Source organism: Canis lupus, chromosome 5, assembly GCF_048164855.1.
Source record: "Canis lupus baileyi chromosome 5, mCanLup2.hap1, whole genome shotgun sequence".
In the NCBI taxonomy this organism is placed as follows: Eukaryota; Metazoa; Chordata; class Mammalia; order Carnivora; family Canidae; genus Canis; species Canis lupus.
Window position 1 is genome coordinate 15,839,624 of NC_132842.1, and position 27,136 is coordinate 15,866,759.

The 27,136-nt window shown below is 35.0% G+C and overlaps 1 protein-coding gene across 4 annotated transcripts in view; it reads right to left on the reverse strand.

The window, feature by feature from the left end:
• Positions 1-369: 369 nt before the first annotated feature.
• WAC (WW domain containing adaptor with coiled-coil) overlaps positions 370-27,136 on the reverse strand; it is an 84,023-nt gene continuing 57,256 nt past the window's right edge. For 3 of the 4 annotated variants that reach the window (XM_072825565.1, XM_072825567.1, XM_072825566.1), the window contains exons 7-14: positions 25,141-25,449; positions 12,991-13,236; positions 11,373-11,495; positions 10,118-10,266; positions 6,888-7,006; positions 5,230-5,416; positions 4,124-4,251; positions 370-1,832 (exon numbers count right to left, since the gene is read on the reverse strand). In XM_072825565.1, the coding sequence (XP_072681666.1) occupies positions 1,763-1,832; positions 4,124-4,251; positions 5,230-5,416; positions 6,888-7,006; positions 10,118-10,266; positions 11,373-11,495; positions 12,991-13,236; positions 25,141-25,449 (1,331 nt within the window). In that variant the 3' untranslated portion in view covers positions 370-1,762. The remainder of the gene's footprint in view (positions 1,833-4,123; positions 4,252-5,229; positions 5,417-6,887; positions 7,007-10,117; positions 10,267-11,372; positions 11,496-12,990; positions 13,237-25,140; positions 25,450-27,136) is intronic. The other variant, XM_072825568.1, reaches the window with a different exon arrangement.

Genomic DNA, 27,136 nt, shown 5'->3' on the forward strand with positions numbered 1-27,136 from the left:
ATTTTAGAAAATCTCATTCATACTATCACTTACAGTTTACTTTTTAAAGTTTATTGAAAGGTCTGAGCATTATCGTCTACACTTTATATATGCTTAAAGCACAAGAGCAATTTTGGAATTTTCACATCCAAAAATGCAAGAACATTAATGTCTAACATCACAAAATAAGCCCTTGGTGCTGGCAGTTCTGAAAGCACATAAATACATCTGCCTCAACAGCAAAGAAGTCTCTAAATCGGGTAAGATTTTGAAATTAAGATTAAATTTCCTGCATAAAGAAACCCTTGTGATTTGATATCATACTGGCAGTGTCATGTTAATAAGGCCATGTGACCAATATTTTAGAAAAGAAAAAAAAAGCCAAAGTAATTTTATAGTAGCAATAGTTTCTTTTTTTATTTTAATATACTTTAGGAAACAATATACAAAGCTGAGCTTTCCCACCATTTCCAGATAACAGAAGGAAGCTCCAATTACACAAATTTAGCGTTTTGTGATGGCTAAGAACAGCAGTCAGCACCAGACTTGAACAGTTAGCTACAACACAAACATCCTTCAAAATGAAATGTCCTAATAGCAAGACAGGTTAAACCAGGGTTTATAACAAATGACAACCACTTGGGAAGTGACTTAATCATTCTTGTTGAATGTCATATTTCATTAAATATCTTATACACAATTTCCTGTTAATATGCTTTAAACAAAACCTCCCTTAAGGAATTATTTCAATTAAGTATAAATATTCAACAAGAATAGTTCTGATAAAGAATCCCCAGGTAGTTCAAATTCTAATATGCATTGACCGAAGGAAAAGAAAAATAACAATTTTTTGTTTGTTTTAACATGTTTATTACAACAGATACAATTCACATCTGACTAGCTTTGTTTCCTCTTTCCCCTCCCACAACCATGTTCATTGGGCCATTTCCTTCTATTTGAGCAATCAATGTACTTTCAGCACACATGCCCAGCAGTACTTTTAAGTCCATTCTTACAGGGTGCAAATGGATTTCAATAATTTATACAAACAAGTGGGTTATGCTCAATCACTGCAATTTTAAGCTACTGTACACAGGAATGAAAAGGTTATAGAAAAGTGCCATAGCAACAGTGCCTTAAGAAAGGAGAAAAAGAGGAGCCTTAAAAAAAATGGATAAAATCAGATCAAGGATTTCAGAGGAAATGGAACACACGGGAAACGAAAAACATTTCTCTGCAAAACAAATGGAGAAGCACTGCTCTTGATCAGGTGCAAGTGTGGAAACAGTTGTTTCATGGTATTTTGTACACTGCCCGTATGGTTCAAAATCGTATCCTTTAGACACAGATCGCCTGGCGCTTGCACTGAATTTTTGAAAATGCAAGATTTCTGAATGATAAATTAACCCCCCAAAATTTTTTTTTTTAAAAAAGCTAATTTTGCAGACAGGTTTACATGTAAAAGGCTAGGTATTTAGCCACCTCAGCATCGATTAGTTTTGGATGTCTAAGCTCTGTTACACATGGCTTCCCATGGCTTCACTCTACAAAACATATTTACAAGGTGAAGAATACATCTACAAGAAATCTACATTTCAAGGGTTTTACAAATCAATCTTGTATCTTTCCCCTGAATTGACTCTCACAGACCCCGTTCCCCTTGTCATTTCCTTTGCCCAGCTTAACGGTCCAAAGTCTACTTAAATGCAGCTCAAAAATGTTAAGATTGGGCAATAAGATTTACAGTTCCTGTACGCAAAACCATGTGCAATTATTCACATCTTCACACCATGAAGGAATTCTGATTTTTTAGCTTTTCAAGTTCCTTAATTTGTTGTCTCAAAAATAGTATCCTGGGGGGGAAAAGAAAGGGCATTAGAACTTGTGTGGTTCATGTAAATGAAACAGAAAAACCAAACAAAACTTTAACTACAAAAATATCTTTAAAAGATAAAATGAGGGCAGCCCGGGTGGCTCAGCAGTTTAACTCTGCCTTCAGCCCAGGGCCTGATCCTGGAGACCGGGATCGAGTCCCACGTCAGGCTCCCTGCATGGAGTCTGCTTCTCCCTCTGCCTTTGTCTCTGCTGCTCTCTCTCATGAATAAATAATTTTTTTTAAATAAATAAAAAATCTTTTAAAAATGTTAAAAAAAAGATAAAATGAATAACTACAATTAAAACTAAGAAATTAAAAATGGATTGGTCTAGGGGCACCTGAGTGGCTGAGTCAGTTGGGTGTCCCAACTCTTGCTTTTGGCTCAGGTCATGATCTTAAGGTCCGGTCCTGAGATCAAACCCCATGGCAGGCTCTGTGCTCAGCAGGGAGTCTGCTCTAAATTCTCTCTCCCTCTGCCCCTCCCCATCTCAAATAAATAAATATTTAAAAATAAATAAATGTGTTAGTCTAGAGTTAAGACAAAATGACCAGTGAATGCATGAAACACTAGGATGACAAAAGTTAGAATGTCTCCTGGTTTTCTAACAATTTCTCAATTAATTTGACTATAAAGACTGATTTTTAAAAATGTCATTTACTGTATCACCACAGATACACACAAAAGGCAGCACATATTAAATATGAGACACATATTTTATTTTATTTCTTTATTCATGAGACATACAGAAGCAGAGACATAGGCAGAGGGAGAAGTAGGTTCCCTGCAGGGAGCCTGATGTGGGACTTGATCCCAGTACCACGGGATCACAACCTGAGCCAAATATGTTTTCTAGGCCACAACAGAATAAGCCTAGAATAAACTAGGTGCAAGAGGCTAATCATTTTGAAGAACAAATTCTCAATATAAACATAGGCTCATAAAGAAAGCTGAGTCAAATTCCAATTAACAAGCATATTTAAAACAAAAAATAAAATAAACTCCACGGCTAACTAGGTTTCCATGAACTTCATAAACCTTCCATGAACTTCTGACCCTTCTTTTCTATGGAGTATGATATTTACTGCCTGTACCAGTGAAATAGGCATAATTATATAGTATTTATAGCTTGGTAATCAGTGTATACTGTTGTCAATAGTTGGGGCAGCAAATAATTTCCTAAAAGTCAAATCACCTGTCTTATTAAGCCAAAATGTAGTCAAGTTTTATGTATGTTTGAAGTCCTTTCAGAGCAATCATAAACAAATCCCAGTTGATATTCAAAATACAACTCCAGAGAATTTAATAAAGGATTAGACAAAAACAGTTTTCAATTTTTACTATAAATGCCAACTTGGTATTTACTAAATATTTGTAGATTCATGTTAAGACTAACTCTACTTGTGACCCAGTGACTTATAAAGATAGGATGTGAGAGGCCCTTAAAAATTTGTCCTTGATTTTATAAGACACATGTAAAAAATATCTGTCCTATTTACTTGGATGTAGATATCCTTGCTTGAGTAGGATACTAGATTAAAAACTGAGAGACAAGAAGAGTTTAAGTGAAAACACCTGAAACAGATATACTTGCTAGACAATTAAATTTCCAAGGGATCTTGGAAAGATCCAAAGACAATGTTAACAGTGATTTGAAATTTCAACTGAAACAAGTATGGCCAGCAACCAAATACTACCCTCAATTGAAGAGGAGACCCTTTATAATTAGTTGCTGTCAACTGTGTTAACAGTTGTTGTTAACATTTAGTTAACATTATATGTTAACAGTGTTATAACATTTCACTATTTAAATACTATTGTACTTTACAGAGTTAGAAGACAAAAGTCTAATGAAGCATCTACCGTGAGTTAGAGAACTAAAATCTAGATGCCATTACCATTCACCAGGATTATTATTAAATTACAAAGTGTAATCATAGTGTGGGGCACCTGGGTGGCTCAGTTGGTTGAGAGTTCAACTCTTTGTTTTGGCTCAGGTCATGATCTTATTATGGGTCTAGAGATCAAGACGTGTTATCAGGCTCCACATTTAGTAGGGAGTCTGCTTAAAGATTCTCTGCCTCTGCTCCCCCCCACCCACCTCACTCACTCTCTCTCTTAAATCAATCGTTTTTTAAAAATGCAGTTACAGTGTTATGGAACACGTTCTATCAAAGAGAACTTTAAATTTCAGAAATGAAATTTGATTTATATTCTTCAGTCTGATTTAAGATATACTAAGACAAAAACTTTGTCAGTGAAAAACTTACCTTTGCTCTCGCAAAGTTGCTTGAATTTCACATACTCGGACTAAAGATCTTAAATTTTTTAATTCAGTACAAATTTCTGACATGTGAACACTTCCCATATTATGGGCTTCTTCTCGCAATCTTGATGCCTATAATTAAAGAAATAAAGATCACATACATGCCACAATCACGTACAAAAAAAAAAACAAAAACCCCAAAACATTAAATTTCTGACAACTTTGTACCAAGATTACAGAATAATCCGCCTTTAAATCCACAAAAATGATAGTGAATCTAAGGGAGAAAAAGGATTTTCTTTAAAAAACTGTCTAATGGTGGAAAAAAGGTATTTTTCCAAGATTTCCCCCTTCAACTTCTGGAGGATATAGTATTTCCAATTTTAGTATTGCATAGCACTAAGGATAGAAGAGCTCATGATTCGTGGTTAATAAGATGCTGAGTCAGCCAGAGTAAAGTTCAGGTGTAACAATGTTAAAAGGGACTTCACTGTATTCTGATGTCATAAGATATGCAATATTACCTCTGTGAACTTAGAGAAAATTTCAGACAGTCAGTAAGCTGCTAAAAGGGAGAAGCCAATGGCAGTTAATTGGAATGTCCAAAGGTCCCTCATTCCAAAGCAAAACTGTTTTCTAACTTCTACTTGCTAGTCTAGTGGAGAGATAGAAGAGTAATAGTATGAACAAGTTCTAAAACTATCAGAGCAGCTGGCTGAGAAGCATCCTGGCTTTAAGCCTCATAACTATTCTAACTGGGTGACTTTGGTATATAATTTATTTGGTCTTAAGGGTCTTCAATGGTAAAATGGGAGAACTCATCTGCACTGCTTAACAGTTTTGAGAAGTGGAGAAAATAAAGCACTCAGCACAGTGCTAAATGCTGAGTATATTAAAATATTTTATGTGAAACCATAAAAAGTTATCTCATAAATGCCCTAAAATAAGTGCTTACCAAATATTTAATTTAATGCACTGACTATAGACAAACTAATTAGACATTACTTTAAATGTAGCTTAAATTCAGTGATCTAGATTAGATTTTCTAGAAGAAATTATATTTTGTCATTCATCCAAAGGTAAACATCTGCTATGAATCATGTAACATACTTGCTTCTCTGCATGATCTGCAGGCCATCCTTGAACATGTTTTATGAGATTTTCATTGAAGTGTGCTGCTAGCGTAGGTGTTAATGAACATGTAGGTCGGGCAGATGAATTCTGTGGTACAACTGTTGCGTTTGATGCATTACTACTAGAAGTATGATTTGGACCAGGCGATGGACTTCTCTGGCTACTGGAAGAGAAAAAAGAATTGAATGTATAGTATATTTTAAAAAGGAGATACCTAAAAATTGTCAATATCTTCTATTAAATTAAAGATATCCAAATTCCTAAGAAAAATCTGTTATTTTAACATCAAATACATAGAATTTAAAATCCAAAGTGTAGTTATATATCATGTACTCCTTAAACACACTTTTGGGAGGAAAAAGGGCCCTTCTAAGAACACTAATGTCAGTTAAATTTAAACTAATAGTGCTCTTCAAATTTGACAGCAGAACCTGTGATTTTGTATACCAGAAACACTATTCAGAATGTAACTAAGAAATGGTCATATTTTAACAGTTGTAGATATAAGGCACAACTGAGTATTGCATCTTAAGTACATGTAGATAAAGAGGGGGAAAAAAATCTATTGCCTTTGTTTAATGTCAGAACAAAATACTGAATCAGAGGGTAGATAATGTGAAGCAAAATACAGGCATTTTATTGGACAGCAACAAATGAGTTTAGTGGCAAAATAAGACCCAAAATGACACTCTGAGATAAGTTATCTTCTTTTAAAACTGTATGGTTTGGCTAGGGTTTGGGGATATGGTGGTAAAAACCAAAACTTTAATCACCCAAGTTGATTTCCTACCTGCTTCACCAGACTTGGCTCTGAATGAATTTCAGTTATTTCCAAAAACTAAATCTCCCAAAGGATGAAGAGTTTTCATCACTGAGGATATTTAAAATAATACTGCAGCCTCTAAAGACAATTTAAAAGAAGTATTTCCCAAAAATGTTCTGAGCAATGGCAACATTGCTGGAGTAAGTAGACAGCTTCCCAAGGTGATTATTTTGAAGGGAACAACTCTCATTTGGATGTAAAAGTTCTGAAATGCTTGTTTAGAAAACAACAATAAAAACAACAGTTGAATTATTTTGCTACCTCATAGCAAGAAATCAAAATAGGAAAATCAATCAAATGAAAATCATTTAAAGTTGTATTTGTTAATTAACAAAGAAACATGTAACACAATACGGCCCTATCTGACAAGCACTCCACACAGGGGTCAAAATTGAAGCTCTTAGGAAAACCTGACACATACCAGTTGAGAAATAGTATTTCCCATTTTTGGATTCAGCAATACACTCATATCTAAAACTGCTATGAGGAGGTTAAAAAATGATGTCATTTCCAACAAGTATTATAAAATCAGGTGCCCTCTTTGTACAAGTATGACATATTGTTACTCCTATCATATTCTATTAAGTAAAATCTGAAGAATGACTTTCTTCAAAAAATAAGCTGGCTTCATTACTAGAGACAACAACCTACTTGGAGTAAGATTTGACTTTGTAAATCTTATAATACATAAAACTTAGGCTAACCATGGATTCTTACAAGATCAAGTTCTATTATACATATATTTTTATAATATTCAAACAATGCAGCATGCAACATTAATGAAAAAATATTTCAACACACATGAACTTACTTTGAGCGCTGAAGACTTCGAGGAGAGACAGGTTCATGACCTTGCTGTTTGTCAGCAGTTACAGGCTGCTGTGTGGCCGATTGTGAAACCGGTCCTTGCTTAACTACTGGAGTACTAACCTGAAATGTCAAAATCTGGTGAGACAGGCTTCTATTATATGCATAAATACCATGGAAAGTACATAAAACCAAAAGTACTATCAATGTGAAGTCTCTTATTTCTATTCTTTAGTAATTTTTAAGATAACATGAGCTGTCCCCTAATTGTTTCATAATTATTAGTGATATAGACATATTTAATTGTGTAAATCATGGTCATCCAGGTCCCCAAATCCATACACCCTTCCAAATCTAGTTGGATAGTCTTAAACTCTGAAAAATCTAGAGACTTCAAGAATTGCAGTTAGATTAAGTTCCCAAAGTTCACAGTTAGAAGAGCCACGTTCATTTTGAGACTAACATAGAATTTCTTCATAAAATGGCCCAGAAGACTTTAAGATTACTTTTTGTAAAGCAGAAGAACACAAACTAGTTCTCTAATGTTGAGCCCAGTTTTCTTTCTAATACACTAAGATAGCTCCTCTGATTCAGTTATTTTTATATCAGTAAAAATTAATGTTACTATATCATACAAATACAGCTGCTCAAATTTAAACCACATATGCAGAGCGTATAGATTGGTCTACCAGTGAATGAGTCAACACTGGAGTGGTCTTCAAAGACATGTTACCCTACAGAGGTGGAACAAGAGGACCATGATTGTCAGTGAGGATATGTACACTACACATACTTACATGCCACAGAAAAAGAAAACAAGTACTTTTAAACACAAGCCCCGAATTAAGGCACGAAGGCAGACAGCCATTTGTGATTAAGTCACATCCTCCAATAATAGTTTTGTTTTTTTCTTCTTTCTTCCTTTTTTTTTTTTTAATATTCCCCCAAACAAATCTGGATAGCCTGGCTACATAAAAATCATTTTTATAAGCATTTTTATAAGGTCTACTTAATACTGAATTCCCACTTAAAAAAAAATTTGATGCCCATATACATAAGGGATTTGAAATGCTAATCTTATAACTGATTGTAAAACTTTACAATCACTTTTAGTCATTATTTATTGTACTCCTAAGATACTACACCCTGATGAGTTTTAAGCTCTAAGAAGATCTCCTTTGTTGAAACAATTTTTTCCTTCTCTCACAAAGTGCAAACAGTATGAAATTGCAGAATAGACTAATTTCTTTTTAAATTTTGAGTTAAATGTATCAATCCAGACTGACCCTAAAATGAGTTTAGATAAATGACTTAAATAGGGAAGGGATAAGCTAAGGAAGACCTAAAAGCTGTCCTAGCATCAATTTCAAGTTATCTTTCAATACGTTTTTATTTTTAGGCTTCTGTGAAAAAGCCTAAAGCTTTAAGCCTTAACTTTATTTCAATATAAAATTTTGGCAAGACCCCTGGTTGGCTTAGTAGGTAGAGCATTCGACTCTTGGATCTCAGGGTTGTGAGTTCGAGCCCCACAATAAGCGTAGAGATTGCTTAAAAATAAAATCTTAGGGATCCCTGGGTGGCGCAGTGGTTTAGCGCCTGCCTTTGGCCCAGGGCGTGATCCTGGAGACCCGGGATCGAATCCCACGTTGGGCTCCTGGTGCGTGGAGCCTGCTTCTCCCTCTGCCTATGTCTCTGCCTCTCTCTCTGTGTGACTATCATAAATAAATAAAAAATAAAAAAAATAAAAAAAAAAAAATCTTAAAAAAAAAAAAAATCTTCAGGGGATTCCTGGGTGGCTCTGCGGTTTGGCACCTGCCTTTGGCCCAGGGCCTGGTTCTGGAGTCCCAGGATCGAGTCCCACGTCGGGCTCCCTACATGGATCCTGCTTCTCTCTCTGCCTGCCTCTCTCTCTCTCTGTGTCTCTCATGAATAAATAAATAAATTCTTAAAAAAAAAAAAAAGTTCCTTCTTAAAAAAAAAAAATCTTCAGCATAAAGGATTGAAATAGCCTACTTTTTAACTAAAAAGAATTTCTTAAATTTACCATTAAGAAAAAAACTGCAATTTGTGCATATACCAACTTCCAAATCTTTTAATGTTTTGCTGGTAATAGGACTACAAAGCAAAGAATGAGTATGACTAAGATTTGCTTAAGAAATTTTGGTAAGGGATACCTGGGTAGCTCAGCAGGTAAGCGTCTGCCTTCCACCTAGAGTGTGATCCCAGAGTACTGGGATCAAGTCCCACATCGGGCTCCCTGCATGGAGCCTGCTTGTCCCTCTGCCTGTGTTTCTGCCTTTCTCTGTGTCTCTCACGAATAAATAAAATCTTAAAAAAAAAAAAAATTTGGGCAAGACTCAAATGATATAGTATAAAATCTGAAGGCAGTGTTGTTAAGGTCTGGTTTATATTCCAGTAAGAAGAGACCAGCAATTTTCTAACGTCTCTGAGGAGCCATTCATGCAAACTTTTGCTTGGAGAAACACAGGTAGTATAAGCTTAGTAAAATGGATTCTGTGTTCAGAAAGACCTAGGCCTTAAATTCTGATTCCACCACAAAAACTGGATTTAACTGAAGGCTTAATTCTCTTATCTATTAAATGAAGCAAATAGTAGTTGATTCTCATGATGTGAAGTTAAATATAATACTATTAAGCTCTTAGCACAGAAATGGATTCATTTCTAAAATAAAAGTATGGGAGGAAAGCCACTGGAAAACAGGTTATATCTTTTAAAAAGTTAAAAAACTCTACAAATATTAAGACAATTATTTTATCCTTCTTTATCCCACTCTTCCTCCAGGTCACAAATCTCAGCCAGTAAGAGAAAACAATCAGCGTATAAAAGTAACACATATGATGGGGGTGCCTAGGTGGCTCAGTCAGTTATGTGTCTGACTTCCCGGTACTAGGATCAAGCCGCCAGTGAGCTCCCGGCTCAGCAAGGGGTCTGCTTCTCCCTCTGCCCTCCCCCCCCATACCCTCTCTGTAAATAAATAAATATAATTTTTAATTAAAAAAATGTTTAAAAGTAGCATAGATGCAACTCCCTCTAGAGTCCTCAATTTACTGAGACTAACCTGCATCTAAGCTGACCCATCATTCACTCCACCACTACTACACGTTCTCAAAGAGGGCTTTTCCTACAATAGAGAGTCTAAAACATTAAACTTGTTTTTCCAGAAGTGAGTGCTTTCGTGCTTTCTTTTCCAAATTTCCCTCAAAAGCAACATACCTTTGGCTGTGATGAAACAGGAGGAGTACTAATCAAAGGTTTGATAGGGACTGTGTTAGTCTGAGGTGTGCTTATTCTTGGAGACACATACGATCTTGGGGATGATGCATCAGAAGTTAAAGACATTGGAGACTGATTAGATGGCTGAGCTGTGAAAAAGTAAAGCAATTAATTAATTCCAAATAAACCAAAACTTCCGTAATATATATGTAGAGGTCTTTCCATCCCTCTACATGCCCCCTGAACACCAGACAGAACACTTAACTGTTTAAAGTCAGAATCTGAAATACTCACTGGAGTCACGGACTAAAAACGAGCTGTGAATTAGAGAAGCACATCCAATGTATGCCTCCTCCAACCTGTTTTTTCAGGCTGAAGCAAGAAGGTAAGCCTGAACTATTCTCACATGGAAGGCATCCTCACCATTCTTATTTGTTCTTTCTTATTCTATATTTAGGCCTGGTTATACCCCTTTATCTCCTGCCTCATGAGGATAACCAGAGAGTTAAGTCTTTGCACTATTATATTTCAATTTCAGAATAAGTGTTTCTGCTCAGTTTATTAGTTTTCAGAATTGGGGCAGGGGGACAAGTCAAAGTGACCAATTCATTTCTTCTTTGTTCCTATATATGCCTCTTTCCATTGGAGGTTTCATGGAGAAGAGAAATAGGTAATTTAAGACAGGACTTGAGCATTTCTGTATCCTGTGGTCAGTCAAAAATCATTAAACATCAAATGTGAACCAAACCAACACTTAAAATATATTCAATGTTTCATAAAAATTGAGGACCTATCAGTTTACACTCAGCTTTAGAGTACATTGACAACTTAAAGTCTGAATTAAATATGTATTACAGATTTAATGGCAATACTGCAAGATAAATGTCAATGTTTGCCTCATCTGGAAAAAAAAAATACTGTATATACTAGTGTTAGAAAAAAAAATCATCAAACATCAGGGGTGTTTGAGTGGCTCAATAGGTTGGGCATCTGCCTTCTGCTCAGGTCATGGTCTCAGGGTCCCAGGATTGAGCCCCACATTAGGCTCCCTGCTCAGCAGAAAGTCTGTTTCTCCCCGCCCTCATGTACATTCTCTCAAATAAATAAATAAATAAAATTAAAAACAAATTACAGGATCCTGTAAAACAAACATCAAATTGTTATAGCTAGTCTCTTCAGAAACCAAAAAGTTTTACCATGAACCCCCTGCTCCAAATTAATATACAATTCTCACAATACCTAAGAAAATGAATACCTTGTGTAGAGAGCTGAGCAGCTTGAGAAATCAAAGAAGTTATGTTGAAAGCAGATGGTCCAGCAGTAAGAAACTTATGAATTATAGACTGCAATGAGGCTTGTGTCACAGCTGCTGTAAGAACTAAACACATATCTTAAATTAAAATAAAAACATAGTGGCACAGTATGGTATTAGTAACAACTTGAAAACTAAAAAAACCCCAAAGAAACTGCAGTGTTTCAAACTAGAACTCTCAAAATAAAAATCTGTAAGATGGTAATAAAATGGGTCCAGAGATAGGAAATGATCAGAGGTAGAAGAAATTTAATGGTTTTTTTTGTAAAGGAAAACAGTAGTTTTCCTTTGCATTAAAATTTGTGTTCAATTTAAGAAACTCCGGAGACTTTTTAAAAACAGTAAAGAGTGTTCCCTGGAAATTCTGATTATACCAGAAATCTATTCATCAATAGCTAAAGGGCTTTTGTAGGTTACCTGAAATTAAAAAGATAAAGGGTAGTTATTTCATGTGAATGCTTTACTAAACAAGGTGACCATTAAAACCCTACATTAGGGCAGCCCAGGTGGCTCAGCGGTTTAGTGCCTGCCTTCAGCCCAGGGCATGATCCTGGAGACCCGGGATCGAGTCCCATGTCAGGCTCCCTGCATGGAGCCTGCTTCTCCATCTGCCTGTGTCTTTGCCTCTCTTTCTCTCTGTGCCTCTCATGAATAAATAAATAAAATCTTTAAAAATAAAATAAAATAAAACCCTACATTAATACCCACTCCAACAATCTTTTAAAGAACAGACATTAAATAAAAGAAGCTAGGTAATTTAGGAACATCATTTATTTTCAAAGCACAAGATCCTTTATTATTGACATTTTCTTATGCTATCATCTCTTCAAACTGCATAAAGTCCTACTTTCCCTAGTAAAACATGTACCTATCAAATAGAATGGCACAGTTATCTTAAGAGAATAAAATCAAAATGCAAGAAAGTACAGTAAGAACAAAATTATTGACCAACTAGCGTGAAATAGCTCCATTTTTAAGATAAAGGAAGAACTTAACCATTTAGCACTACTGTTAAATATATTATGTAACAATGTACACATACTGAAATGGACTATTCTAAACAGAAAATTTTAAAATGCTCTTAAGACTGTTTGAACTTGAATAGCTTGTCAATTAAAACTATATCCACTTTTATTCAGACTTCTTTGATGTTGCTAGCTAAATAGCATACTGAAAAGCAAAGTTGGAATTAACAATATGCTAGAATTTAAGTGTTTTTATATCAGTTTTTAGAAATGCTCTTTAATTAAAAAAAAAAAAAAGACATTTATTATACACATTAAGCAGACAGAATAGCTTTATCTCCGGTAAATACCGTACACAGCAAGTCTTGAAAAATATACAGAGAAAAAAAAAAAAAGAAAAATATACAGGAAAAATCCAAGTACTACTAACTTAATTACAATACCAAAGGTTTTCAACAACCATGAGGTTATGATATGAATTTCAAAGAATGACGCTCAAATGTGAATTTCAAAATGAAACAAAAGACCACTCCTAAATTGGGGAATTTACTAACGACACGAAGCAAATAATAATAATAAAACTGTTACCAATTTACCTTCATTTATTTTGGATATGTCCACATTAGAATTATTAAGTTGCAGCGTGGCTTGCAAAGCAGGAAGCAGCTGTCTGAGAAGGTTGGGGTCCTGAAGTAATGGAGGTATCGGTGACTGTGGAACAGGAGAAACAGGGATTGCTGACGCAGATGTTGGAGGTGCAGATGTGGGATTCAGTCCAGAGGCAGAGGATGTGGAAGGAGTTGTGCAAGAATGTGATACAGATTTGTCTCCTGGTGCAGACTCTAAGTAAAAAGGAGATAACAAGGCTGAAAAAAAACTACTTGGAGAAAGCTAGAACCAACATCGAAAGAGCAACTTTCATGTGCCAAACACCAAAAAAAACTACTTGGAGAAAACTAGAACCAACATCGAAAGAGCAACTTTCATGTGCCAAACACCCAACTCAAGTAATTTCATTCCATCTTCCCAAGGTGACACAGGGAGGGGGCTCAGTAAAGATCTACCTACTTAGAATAATAGGGTTAAGTATTTTTATATCCCAATTTCACAGGTGAGAAAACTAAACAAGAAAGATTATGTAACTTGCTTGAAATCACAAAACTTGGTAAAGCAGTGATTCTGCTATATTCATGTCTGATTCTAAAAGTCTCATGTTCTGTTTACTGGTAATGCTGTTTCAAACACAGTTATGTATTAACTACACGTTCAAATAAGCTTCTATTAAGATAAAGGTACAATACAATTCTCCTGGACTTAATTTAAGGTGAAAATGTTTATGACCACAGTAAGAGCCCTCCAAAACATGACAATGACCAGAAAACAAATCAGGATTTAACACCATGGCGAGCACCTCCAATATAGGCTACAGATCAGAAGAATGAAACTCCAACTTTGAACTTTCATACTTAACAACTGAGTTTCCAGATTACATACTTTCCTTCTATAAATATATCTATTTGTCACATTTAAAACTTATTAGCACTAGAAATGATGCTTTTTTAATAGCAACCCATCCACAATACATATATTCAGTATTTTAAATAAACCAAAAATAAATAAATAAATAAATAAAACATGCACGGAAAATGGTCATTATCTGAAAGCTATAATTGCAAATTACATATATAGAGTCAATGCAATCGCAATCAAAACTCCAAAAGCATTTTTGGCAGTATTTGAGAAGTTGATTCTATTAACTTATTTGAAAAAGGTAAGGGCTAGTACGGCCATGAAGTTCATGAAAAAAAAAAGAACACAGCTAGTGAAATGTGTCTTGCCAGTATAAAAACTCACAATTGAAAGAAAACCAATATAAGGTCGATTAAACTTCTGTTATGTGTCTTTAGAACTAGAAGATGAAAACAAGAAGGTATCTTTGACATCTAGACGCAGAAAACTACAAAAAGCAAACCAATTACATTCAAAGCACAGATAAGTATTCTAAGGAACTCCTATAATCAGAAAACACAAACTACACGAAAGAAAAATGAACAAAAGATGAAATAAAGACATTTCCCAGAAGAAACTGGAATGGCTTTACAATTTTTATAATAATACAATGCTTGTTTCTATTTTAGCACAAAACTAGAAACAAACTAAATGTTCACCAACAGAAAGATGAACACTGTACTTTCATACCATGGAATATTACTAATATAATAACTTTAAAGAAAGAAAAAAAGAGGAACAGAGGACCTCTGGATAAAAATATTAAAACAACTAATCAAGATGTTCATGCATATGCTTACAATACTGGCCTAAATATGAAGATTTGCTAAAAATCTTTAATTTTCCATACACACCTATTTCTTGAAGATTTTCAAGTTTGTGTGTGTGTGTATATATATATATATATATATATATATATATATATCTCCCAAATTAAGACTATTATATGATGTATAAAAGTTGCAGGAATACTGCATCTGAATATTACACTGCTACCTAGTAACTGCAAATCCTCATTTCCAATTCTAAGAACTAAACATTTATTAATCTTCATGTCCCCACAGAAGCTGGGAATTACTAGTAAACCTGTCAGTTCTTACATTTATGATGACAGTTTTCTCCAGATCATACTCCTTAAGGGTCAGCTTAGGGGCATTCCTGATTAATGTTTAAAATGAAAACAAGTTCTGCATTTTTACTTTCTGCATGAACCATCAAATTAGTGCTTACATACCTCTGAAATGATCCTTACTCTTTTGTTACTTTTATTGTGGCTTTCTTCTGTTTTTTAACGCATTCTGATGCTGCTCAATCTATCCACACATTTTTAAAATAAGCACAGCTTAAAAAACTCTTGAGTGCTGCCCTTTAATCCAAAAAAGGAAACACCCCAGAAAAGAAAACTATACATATTACCATAAAGAAATAAAGTAACAAAAACTAAATATCCTTAACTCTTAGTTTTAGTAAGTTTGTTTACTCTAAGATAAATTTCTTTTGAAGTTCTGTCAAAGAAGATCACTGAAGAGTAGTATGGAAACCAGGTGATCCTGCTTAATATCTAGGAGACCCTTGAACAGGCAACATCTTTAAAGGCCAGAATTTTTCTATTAAAAGGTTTGAGTATCAGTTTTCAGCAGAAAGCTTATCAGAATTATCTATAAAGCTAAAAACAAAACAAAACAAAACAGATACCTGGGCTCCACTCTAATGAACCTGGGGAGGCCCAGGCATATGTTGAAGTTGTAAGAATTCTATAGGTGATTCTGACACCCTAGTTGATTCTGAAAAAACAGGTTAGAGCTTTCAAGGTTGCTTTTCACCTTAAAAACCAAAGGAAACAAAACCAAAACAAAGCAGCATAGCACAAAGGTACAGGAGTGAGTGGAATTAAGGATAAGATGCAAGACAGAAAAGCTAAATCATTTTTCCCAGGTAGGTCTCCTATTTTTTCCATTGAGGTATAACAGACATACAACATTCTAGTAGTGTCAGGTGTTCAACATTCTTATCTATATATACTGCAAAATGATCTCCAAACAGTTACAAAATTATTTTTCTTGCTATGAGAACTTTCAAGACTTAGTTGAAAATATGCAACAGTATTATTATGCACATTATGTCCCCATTGCTTTATAACTGGAAGTTTGTATCTTCTGACTTCCTTCACTTATTTCGTCCCAGCAACCACCAAGCTGTGTGCTCTGTATCTATACACTTGGTTTTGGTTTTTTAGACTCTTCACATATATAAGTATTTCCACACTATTTTAATAATAGCTCCACTCACCTTGTCTCCCTATAAAGACACATCCATACAAATGCCCTTCCAAAACATGTTACATGTTAAACATTTTACATATTACTTTCCTCAATCTATATATATAACTGAGAACAATGTACTGAGTTTAATAATATAAATATGGGATCCCTGGGTGGCGCAGCGGTTTGGCGCCTGCCTTTGGCCCAGGGTGCGATCCTGGAGACCCAGGATCGAATCCCACATCAGGCTCCCGGTGCATGGAGCCTGCTTCTCCCTCTGCCTGTGTCTCTGCCTCTCTCTCTCTCTCTCTGTGACTATCATAAATAAATAAAAATTAAAAAAAAATTAATAATATAAATATAAAAAATGCTACTCTGTAAGGTAGTCTTAAAATATTACTAAAGAAAGGTATTGGTTGGGTACCTCTCCTGTGTTTTGAATGCCCTAAAAGAGATCTATTAACGTTACCCAGTATCTTCTATTATATAGTTTATTGTCTTTCCTTTCTTGCAGAACTTTAACAACTTCAGTAGGGGGATTTTGTTGTATTTATCTCTATAGCCCTGGTACGAGAGGACATGACACCAAGATGGCATCAACATGTACTTGTTGAATGGGTACCTGATCCTGCAGTAAAGGCCCAGGTCCACGTACATGCATTCTCCCTCTAATCTCTAAGTATAGAATTTATGATAATACGGAGGAAAGTCTAAGATCTCCATCCTAAATAACTGACAATTACAGCTTTATGCTACTTTCATAAAAGTAAGGAACTATATGTAGTCTTAGAGATAAATTTAACTTATTTAAGCTTATTTTAAATAACCCTATAAAATACTCAACCTTTCTTTTTAAAAAACACAGAGAGGAAATGGAACTATTTGGAATAAACAGTTATGTCATCAAATATATATTTTTATCAAACTAAACAAATAAAAACTTGGGTCTTTCAAAATAAAGACCAAGAAGTAAATGTAGGTAAAAGAACAGTTTTTGCATTACAAAGCCATTTCTATAGGCTCTTCCACTTTTAAAGAATATCATCCTCCAGTCTCATTCCTTAAATGTAAACTCTCCCCAAGCAAATCTAGGTTCCTTTGAGCATTTTTTTCAATCTCTTACACACCTATTTTAAACTTAAACTAAGTCACTTTCCCTTCTGATTATTTCTAAGACTTACAGATCTCTAACCAACTCTTTACTATAAACTTTAAAATTTTATCCTCTCGTTTTTGGTATATATGCTTTGACAAAATTTTTCTTTCCCCTTATACTTGTATGAATTATTCACTTACATTTCCAATGCTTACCAGTAGGGGGCATAATCTACTAAAGACTAAACTTCAGAGTCACCTAAAAATCTGTTACTATACCCTAATTCTTTTATGGTTTAAAGTTAATATTCACCTCTTCTAAATCTAGGCCCCCATCCAAAATATCCAAGAGCATAAACCAAAGTCAAAATCTATTTTTGACCTACATTTTTCTGGCACGCCAAATAATTCCTTCTAGATCTACAATAAGATCTAAATACACTGCACTTAAAAAGGGTAAAAGGTACCATACTACATTTCTAATCATTAATTTCCTCTGATGCTTGGAGAGTTGCTGTAATAATATTCAGGGGAACATGTGAACAAAGCTCAAACTACTGTTGCAAGAAGGGCAGTTTGTTTTGTTCTGTTTTGTAGTAATGGTGTTACACTGAAGATTACAACATGGGGAAGTTACAAAGGAAACAAAGTATTCAAAAGTAGTAGGAAAAAAATGTAATAATAAGGTACCTAGGTGGCAGTAACCTGGTATATAATCTGTGATTTTCACTTATTTTTAATTTGATAATTCATGAATATGTTAAATCACATATCCACCCAGAACCTTTTCTATGCATTTTACAAACGTACAGAAATATGGTGATGTAAAATATGTTAAGATATATTTTTGCACCTTGCTTTTTTATTCAACTGAGGAAATCTTTATGCTATACATGTAAAGGATAAACATACTCTGAAATTTATTCATGAGAGACACAGAAAGAGAGGCAGAGACACAGGCAGAGGGAGAAGCAGGCTCCTCGCAGGGAGCCTGATGTGGGACTTGATCCCAGATCCCGGGGTCACGATCTGAGCCGAAGCAGGTGCCCAACCATGAGCCACCCAAGCATCCCCGTATTGAAACTTTTAACAGATTTTATTAAAGGGATTCCTCTAATAACCGACATACACATTCCCACCAATTGTGCTTCCCCACATCCAGCTGTTAACTGTCACTAATCTTAAAGGTGAAAAATCTTATTTTAATCTTAATTTCCAATATGCACTGATAATCTTTCTCTTGAAATTTTTTAGCCTGCTAAAATATATATAACATAAAACTTACTACTTTAACTACTTTCTAGGTTTACAACTCAGGGCCATTAAGTATTTACAAACTGTTGTGCAAACATCACATAGCACTATCCATCTCCAAAACCTTTTCATCTCTCCAAACAGAAATTCTGTCACCAATTAAACAAGGGCTCATCATCCCACTCCTTAGTAGCCACTATACTACCTCCTTTCAGCATAAGGTCTTCAATTTCATCTATGTCACAGCAGCATGCGTCAGAATTTCCTTCCTTTTTAAGGCTGTATGTCTAGCTAATATATATTTTTTAAAACCTGTAACAGCTGATGGACACCTGAACCATTTCCATCTTTTGGCTATTTTAAATAACAATGGTACAAATATCAGTGTATAACCACCGGTTTGATTCCCTGGCTTTCAATTCTTCTGGTTATATATCCAAGCACAGAATGGTTTGATCCTATGGTAATTCTAGGTTTCATTTTTTGAGGAACTGCTAAACTGTATTCCACAGGAGCTGCATCATTTTGCATTCCTAGAAGCAATGTACAAGAGGTCTTAAAAAAATAAAAATAAAAAAAAGAGGTCTAATTTTTCCCACATCCTCAAAAACATTTATTTTCATTGCTGTTTGTTTTCATAATAATCATCCTATGGGTGTGAAATGTTTTTTTTACTGTAGTTTTGATTGCTTTCCCTGATGCTGAATGCCTTATGTGCTTACTGGCTGGCCTTGGAGAACACGTCTATTCAAGTCCTTTGCCCATTTTTGAGCTAGCTTGTTTCATTTAATTGCTCAGTTATAGGATTTCATATATTCTAGATATTAATCCTTTACTGGATATAGGATTTACAATTTATTTCCTCCTACTGTATGGGTTGCCTTTTGACTCTAGAGTGCCCTCTGATGCACAAAAGCTTTTAATACTGATGAAGTCCGTTTTATCTTTTTCCTTCGTTGCCTGTGCTTTTTGTGTCACATCTAAGAAATCACTACCAAATCCAACGTCACACAAATTTTCACCCGTTTCCTTCTTAGAGTTTTTATAGTTTCAGCTCCTAACTTTAGGTATTTGATCCATTTTGAGTTAACTTTTATAGTTGTAAGCCAAGGCTGGCAATTTTAATTTCCTCTTCTATAACTGCTTGTTCATATCTACTGCTTATTTTTTCTATTAGATTGTCTTTTTTCCTACTGTTTTGACGTATTCTTAATGAATCCTTAACATATTGCTATACGTGTTGCAAGTATTTTCTACCAATTTGAGATATGTCTTGTGTTTAAATTTATCAACATTTTTTTTTAAAAGGCAAAGGCATACTGGATCTTGATTTAAAAAGCCCTTCCCCACCCCTCAAATTATAAATAGTATATTCTTTCATCACAGCTATTCCCCCTGTCCCATTGTTAAAAGTGCCATCTTAGATTAACTAGCATAATTTTAAAGTTATAGACTAATACAGACTAAATTCTTCTACTAACGTATTCAGTTATTCAACAAAATTTGAATCATGGGGGGCCTGCATGGCTCAGTTAGTTGAATGCCTGCCTTTGGCTTAGGTCATGATCCCAGAGCCCTGGGATCCAGCCCTGCAACCCTGCATCAGGCTCCCTGCTTGGTGGGGTGTTTCTCCCCTGCTTGTGCTCTTTTACTCCATCAAATAAATTTTTTAAAATCTTAAAAAAAATTTGAGTCACTAACACATCTGTAACCAGTTTTCCTAATTTTCATGAAGAGTTTAGTAATCCTAAAAATTATTTTAAAGTAAAGCAAAGGAGTGAGGGCTGAACATGGCCCACTCAAGTTAGTTAATGACCTACTACACTAGCTTATAAAAGGCTAGTACTGCCTTAATGCATACTGAAATCTTCAGGTTCATTTAAATTTCACTCAGTCTACATACCATCAAGACACAAAAGCAAAGTTTATTCCAAGTGACTCACACCTCACATTAATGACTAATCCCCCCTCCCATTAGATTGAGTGCTGCGGAATTAAGTAACCACATTAAGGATTTAGATGCAAACTAGCCCTCAGCAGATTAGCATTACTCAATGAATAGGTCTGCTTCTTTGGTTATTTTGCCTTACTTTTCAAGTTTGTTTATGCTAATAAATCATAACTCTAAAATTACTAAGTAAGAAACTTATTAATTAAGGTCATTAAACTCCTCTCACTCTGGCAGTTATTTGGCCAAAGCAATGGTTTCCTGCCTATTTTGTCATTTCATGAATCTGGAAGAAAGGGTAGAGTTAGATACAATTTAGAACAGTCTATGGGCGACTGAAGAGGCTCCTGGATGACTTCTCATCCAGGTTCCAGTTTCCAACTCCTGGTTTTGGCTCAAGCTCCTTGTCAGGCTCTGCACTATGCTCTGTAGGAAGTCTGCTAGAGATTCTTTCTCCCTCTCCCCGTTAGTCCCCCAGTTCATATTCTCTCTCTTGCGCTGTATAATAAATAAATAATATATATATACATATATATATATGAGGAATGGTTAATGGGATACCAACTGATAAAAACCAAGTTTTAGGTGTTTAAGTATATCATTGTCTCTATCACACTGTTATATGGTTGTCCAATAAAGTAATATGCCAAGAGATGTTCAAATGTTATCCTAACAACAAATACAGATCTAAAAGAAGATGCCTGACCTTGTTTCACCCTACCTAACACCAGGATTGTTTCCTACAAAACCAGAGCTTCAGATTTTCCACACTCTGTCTCTCAAGCAAGCACAGACTTTGAATTTATCCTTTAAATTAATTAATTTAGTTGCTTCTTCTCAAAAGGCACACTGGCATTAAACAGATCTAAATCTTTAGGTTTACAACAATTATAATACTCTTCTTTTTCTCCAAATACATTTCTTAAACCATGAACTACTGTAAGTGCTTTCCAAGCCCTTAACACACACACCATTACCATTCTCTGTTACTTATCCATCTACAAGTATTGATGGTCTATTATTTTTTCCAGAACTAGGGATAGAGCAGTGGGTCATAATGACAAAGATCTTGCTATTATTTAACACAGCATCTTACCATGGACACCCCCAGATAGAGCCTAGCCATACTATTAGCACTTACAACCAAGAGTCCAAAAGTCTGATATTACCCAATCATCAGCCTTTTAATATAAATTATTTGTTAAGGAAAACTCAAACAAGGAAATCAGTATATTGATAACAGTCAATAAAAAGGCTTAACTTAAAGAACATGGATGTGCCTGAGAGAAAAGAAATATTTCAAATTAATGGACACTTCACAAATTTAGACCAACTAATGAACAGTTTGAAAATAGTAGTCTTCATTTATACACAAGGAATACTTGGGAAAATTATACAATTTTTCCTATTTCAATAGTCAACTGCAAGGTAACCAAGTTTCTTCCTGTAAGTTTAAAATTACCATATGTAAAAGTTTTAGAAAAAGTTTGTGATTAGCAAATATACTTTGTAGTATTAAAATGGAATCATCTAGGATTTGTTACCAATTTTTAATTACTGGGGTTCAAATTAATATAGATTTGTGTCTTTCGTTACCCTAGGGTTTTATGGAAATAACATGAATTTTGGAGAAGCTGCCTCTAACATCATGTACTTAAACAGTGGCAATGTTCAGGTTCTTCTTATCTAAAAGATACACCATCTTTGCAATACTGTCTTAAAAAATAAACTAAAATATGTAGTAAACACTTAGCACCAAGCCTGGTACACAGTTAATTTTTAATGGTATTTGGACAGCCCTGGTGGCTCAGTGGTTTAGCGCAGAATTCAGCCCAGAGCGTGGTCCTGGAGACCCCGGATTGAGTCCCACGTCGGGCTCCCTGCATGGAGCCTGCTTCTCCCTCTGCCTGTGTCTGTGCACCCCCCACCCTCTCTCGCTCTCTCATGAATAAATAAATATTTAGAAGAAATTTTTTAATGATATTTTAAAAATTTGTCAGGAATGGTGAAGCATGGAGGGAGAAGGTAGTATAGGTGAACCAAGTTCAACATGTAATTAATACCTAACTCTAAACAGTTTAATTAAGTCAACTAAAATTACAATATGATAGGTGCTATAATAATAAATAAATATAACAGGGAGAGGTTTGGGAAACACAGACTGAGAGAGCATAACTGACGCTGAGAACCCAAGGGCATTGGAGCTGCCTCTTAAAGAGCTCGACAGGATGGAATGTTAGAGCATGTCCTTTTTCAGCGAAAGCTCACAACAAGAATGGATATAACATGCCCAGGATATAACAGGCTGCAAGCAGACTGTCAGGCACTAAGAAGTATGGACGTATCCTGTGGATAATGGAAAAGTATTAGAAGTAACACAATCCAATCTAAATTTTATAATGAAACAACTGTCAGTGAATAGTGTGGATGGAAGGATGCAGAACAGTTATTAGAAGGCTTTTTCAAGAGAGATGCCTGGAGTTTCCATAGTAGTGGCGACAACCAGAGAAAGGATAGAGAAGGCGGAATCCAAGATCTGCTGACAGGTCAGTAGACAGAGATGAGGACAAATTCTAAAGAACAAGAAACAGTTGGGAGGACAGTGTAGTTACTTACCAAGAATCTGAGAATAAGCTGTGGGGAAAGGGAGGCATTTGGGACACAACAAGTCCTTATTGAAATAAAGCAGATAAAAGGTAGGAGTCAGAAATAAAGATTTGGGAGTCACTTTTGTAGATAAGACTGCCTGGCAAAAGAGAACATACTGAGCAAGAAAAAAAGAAAACAGTAAAAGGATGAACAATACTGGTTATTTAGGGGGCAAGAAGAGAACTAGAATATTGAAAAATAGCATTATTCCAGAAGCCAGTGATGGAAAGAATTTCAAAAAGGAGGTAAGAGCTAAGAATTAAATTAACAAGAGAGAAATGAGATAAAGATATTTTTTTTAAAAAAAGATTCTATTTATTTGAGATTTTAAAAAGGTGTGTGAGAAAAAAAAAAAAAGGTGTGAGAGACAGAGGGAGAGCACAAGTAGGGAGGAGGGGCAGAGGGACAGGGACATGCAGGCTCCCTGCTGAGCAGGGAGATGGTTGCAGGGCTCAATCCCAAAACCCTGGGATCATGACCTGAACCAAAGGCATTTAACTGAGTCACTCAGGCACCCCAAGATAAAGACTTTTAAAAGGCCACAGGATTTAATGATTTTTAAAAGAATTTCTGTGACTAAATAATCAAAATTATAAAAATTGAAAAACCGTTAACATCCTTTAGAAAGTACTACCACATTAACAATTACTGCATTAATTCAGATTTCATCCCTCAAGAATTCTCTTTACAAATTTAATTCTGCATCAGGGTAAATATGACTTCAACATATGGATTTTGGTACAAATTATCTTAGGGGAATCTGACAACATTTGGGACGATCTGTTTATGATGCATTAAGCACCAGATGATAAAAGTACGTGGCTTATTTATTTATTTATTTAAAGATTTTATTTATTCATCAGAGAGAGAGAGAGAGAGAGAGAGAGAGAGAGAGAGGCAGAGACACAGGCAGAGGGAGAAACAGGCTCCATGCTGGGAGTCTGACGTGGGACTCGATCCCGGGTCTCCAGGATCACACCCTGGGCCGAAGGCAGCGCTAAACCGCTGAGCCACCCGGGCGGCCCAAAGTACGTGGTTTAAATATGGAATGAGTACTTACAGAAGAAATTCAAATAACATGCATAAAAGAAAACAAGCAGCAAAGAAATCTATGAGAACCCTTTGTAAGCAAATTAAATCAATGTGAAATAATGAATCAAACCATAGATTAAAAGCTTAAAGACTCATTAGCTCCCTGTAACATCTCTTAAACCCACAGGACGTTTAAAAGTTTCTCAGAATTTACTCATGCTAATCTGCTAATTAGGCTGCTAATGGGTCTGCCTAGAATTTATTTGCCTATTGTCTTTTAATTTCCTTCATTTCTTAAAACACATTATAATGTGTTAAGTTTAGAATTGTGAGTGGTCTGTGCAAATAAACTTATTATCTCATCACTCTGCTTCTGTTGTATGTTATCTCCTGAGTAGTTGTAGCCACAATTTTTCTCCTTTAACATGCTACGGTTATCAGCACTGAGCTGGATAAACACAATTGGAGTTCTGAAGTTAACTTCTACCCTTCAGATTTAAGTTCTAATTCAGACTTTAAGACTCTTTGTCTTCTGGCCCAGGACACAGTTTTCTTATTCACAAACTGAAACCAATAGTTGCATGTTGTGCAGAAATAACAGGTTTTAAAAGGTCTCTATTCATATCAAATTTTAATTAACAGAAAATTGAGACAATATCTCAACTAAACCATCATGACAATTATCACAAAAAACAAAAATTACTTTTACACAAATATGATGGGACAGTCCTTTGACTTTAAACCATTACTAACTTATAAATTAATAAGCACTTGACTTCGAAGTGTCAAAGGCAAAACAGCTAAGGCTTAGTAATTAAAATTAAAAGAAAAAGCTAAATATGGCTAACTCTAGACCTAAATCTACGCAGTAACATTTAAAAGACTTTTAAAAAGAATTTATAATTAAGAGTCTTATTCAAGCTAATGGAGATACTGTAATATAATAAAAAAAACTCAATCTACAGTTCAACGTGCAGCATCTAGTAATAATGGCATACCTTTTCTTTCTGTTTTCTGTGCAGGGACAGAAGATGTGGGTGTAGGCAGTTTTGATAAAGTAGATGCTCCATTAGCATCAAATGATTTCTTTGGCTGGTGATCAGACTGTAGCGTAAATGGACTAGAAGGAAGAGTGCTTGGGGTAGCAGTTGGATGAACCACTGGTTTGATGGGGTGCTGTACTGGCGTAGAACTACTGTGAGTCTCTGCTCTTGGCAGTCTGTAGTCTCTGTCATTGTGTCTGCTTGTTTGAGACAAAATATTCTGTGGGAGCAAACTACTGGCATCACTGGAATGCTTGTCTTCCACTTTAGTTCACAGTTCGAAAAAAGAGATGTTGGAATGACAGAAGGGGGAAGAAAAAAGATTACGTTAGAATCCTGTCTATAACATCAGCTAATTTAGCAACATACTTATATCTTGTTATAAAACTGCAAGCCCAGTTAGTATCTGCAGTTTTACCACCAGCAAATACTGAAAGAGGATATTTAGCCTCAACTCTAAGTAATCTATAGTCAGATTTCAAATGAGCTATGAGCTTTTGGGGATTCTTTAGAACCACACCACAATTCAAACAAAACACTGGAAAAAAAAAAAAACAAACAAACAGTCCATATATGGAGTTTTAACGTTTCACTCAAATGAAAAATTTTAAAGTATTTTAAAAATATAAAAAGCAAATGGTCCATTCTTTTAAAATATGGGCCATGGGTTCTAATAATTGAATTATCCACAGTGGTTCAACTGCAAAGGAATATTAGCTTTATTAGCCTGATTTTTCTGAATACTGAAGTAGCTAATTAGTGGTCTCTAAAGTAGTTTGTGCTAGGGCTTTAAATGGGACGGCTGAATTTATGATGAACTGTGCAATCAGTAATTAAATCAGTTCATATTTTTGAAAATGCTAACAAGTTAGTAATAAGCTCAAGTTATAGATAATGCTATCTGAAAACAGAGAAGGCCTACATCCAGCAGCATAGTCAGAAAAATCTACTTGCTATTACCAGTTATATTAAAAACATCCTCTTCCAATTTGGTCACAAAACATTTAAACCTCAGAAATACTTCTGCTTCCACAAAAAAATAAGGAAAATTCCAATCTTGATAAAATTTATCAAAAAATCTCTAACCAAAATTATAAGTCTAATCAATAACTGAAACTTAAAACAACTTTCAAGTAGAGAAATATCTTAAGATTCAAGCACATATGTAATAATAATATTACCAAAAGATGCCCTCCCCATTGAGTATTTTAGGTTTTTTTTCCCAATTCATGGTTCCTCTGAATCTAGAAACCAAGACAGCACAAAGAAGGAAGTATGCTTAAACTACAAGTCAGTTTCCAAACCTTCAGCGTACAACTCCTACATGTTATACTAAACAGAATGTACTGGCTACTGCCAAAAAGCTTTAGTTATATCAAAACACAAAGTCTTTGACTTAATAAATGAAATTCAGTGTTGTAAGTTACACATATATTAGCCTTAACAGAAAAAGGTGAACAGATTGAGCTAATCACAGCAAAATACAAACATCTGTTGCATGATATTAACTCATCAGTAAACTATCCATTTGCATGCACAAGGAACTTAAATTTTATTCTACAATTTCTTCCTGAAAAGAATACTGCTACAACAGAAACGTTTAGGAATAAAACAGAAATAATACCATACCCAATTCCCACCAATCCTGTCACTTGATTACCAATAACTTTTATTTCCTGGACACCAAGAAAAAAATCTCACTTCTGTAAGACTAGAGTCAAAGAGTATCAAGCAAATGTATTCAGATGAAAATTAAAGTTGATACTTCTTCAGACACTTGTAAGCTTTACAGTGGCAGCAGCATTATAGGAACTAAGGAAGCTGTAGCTACAACAGCTTTCTATGATTCACAACTCTAGACGAAACAGTTAACATGGTGACTTTACTTGCACACCGCCTCCACAACAAAGACATTTGGCAAATATAAGGAGACATTCTTGGTTATCACAAC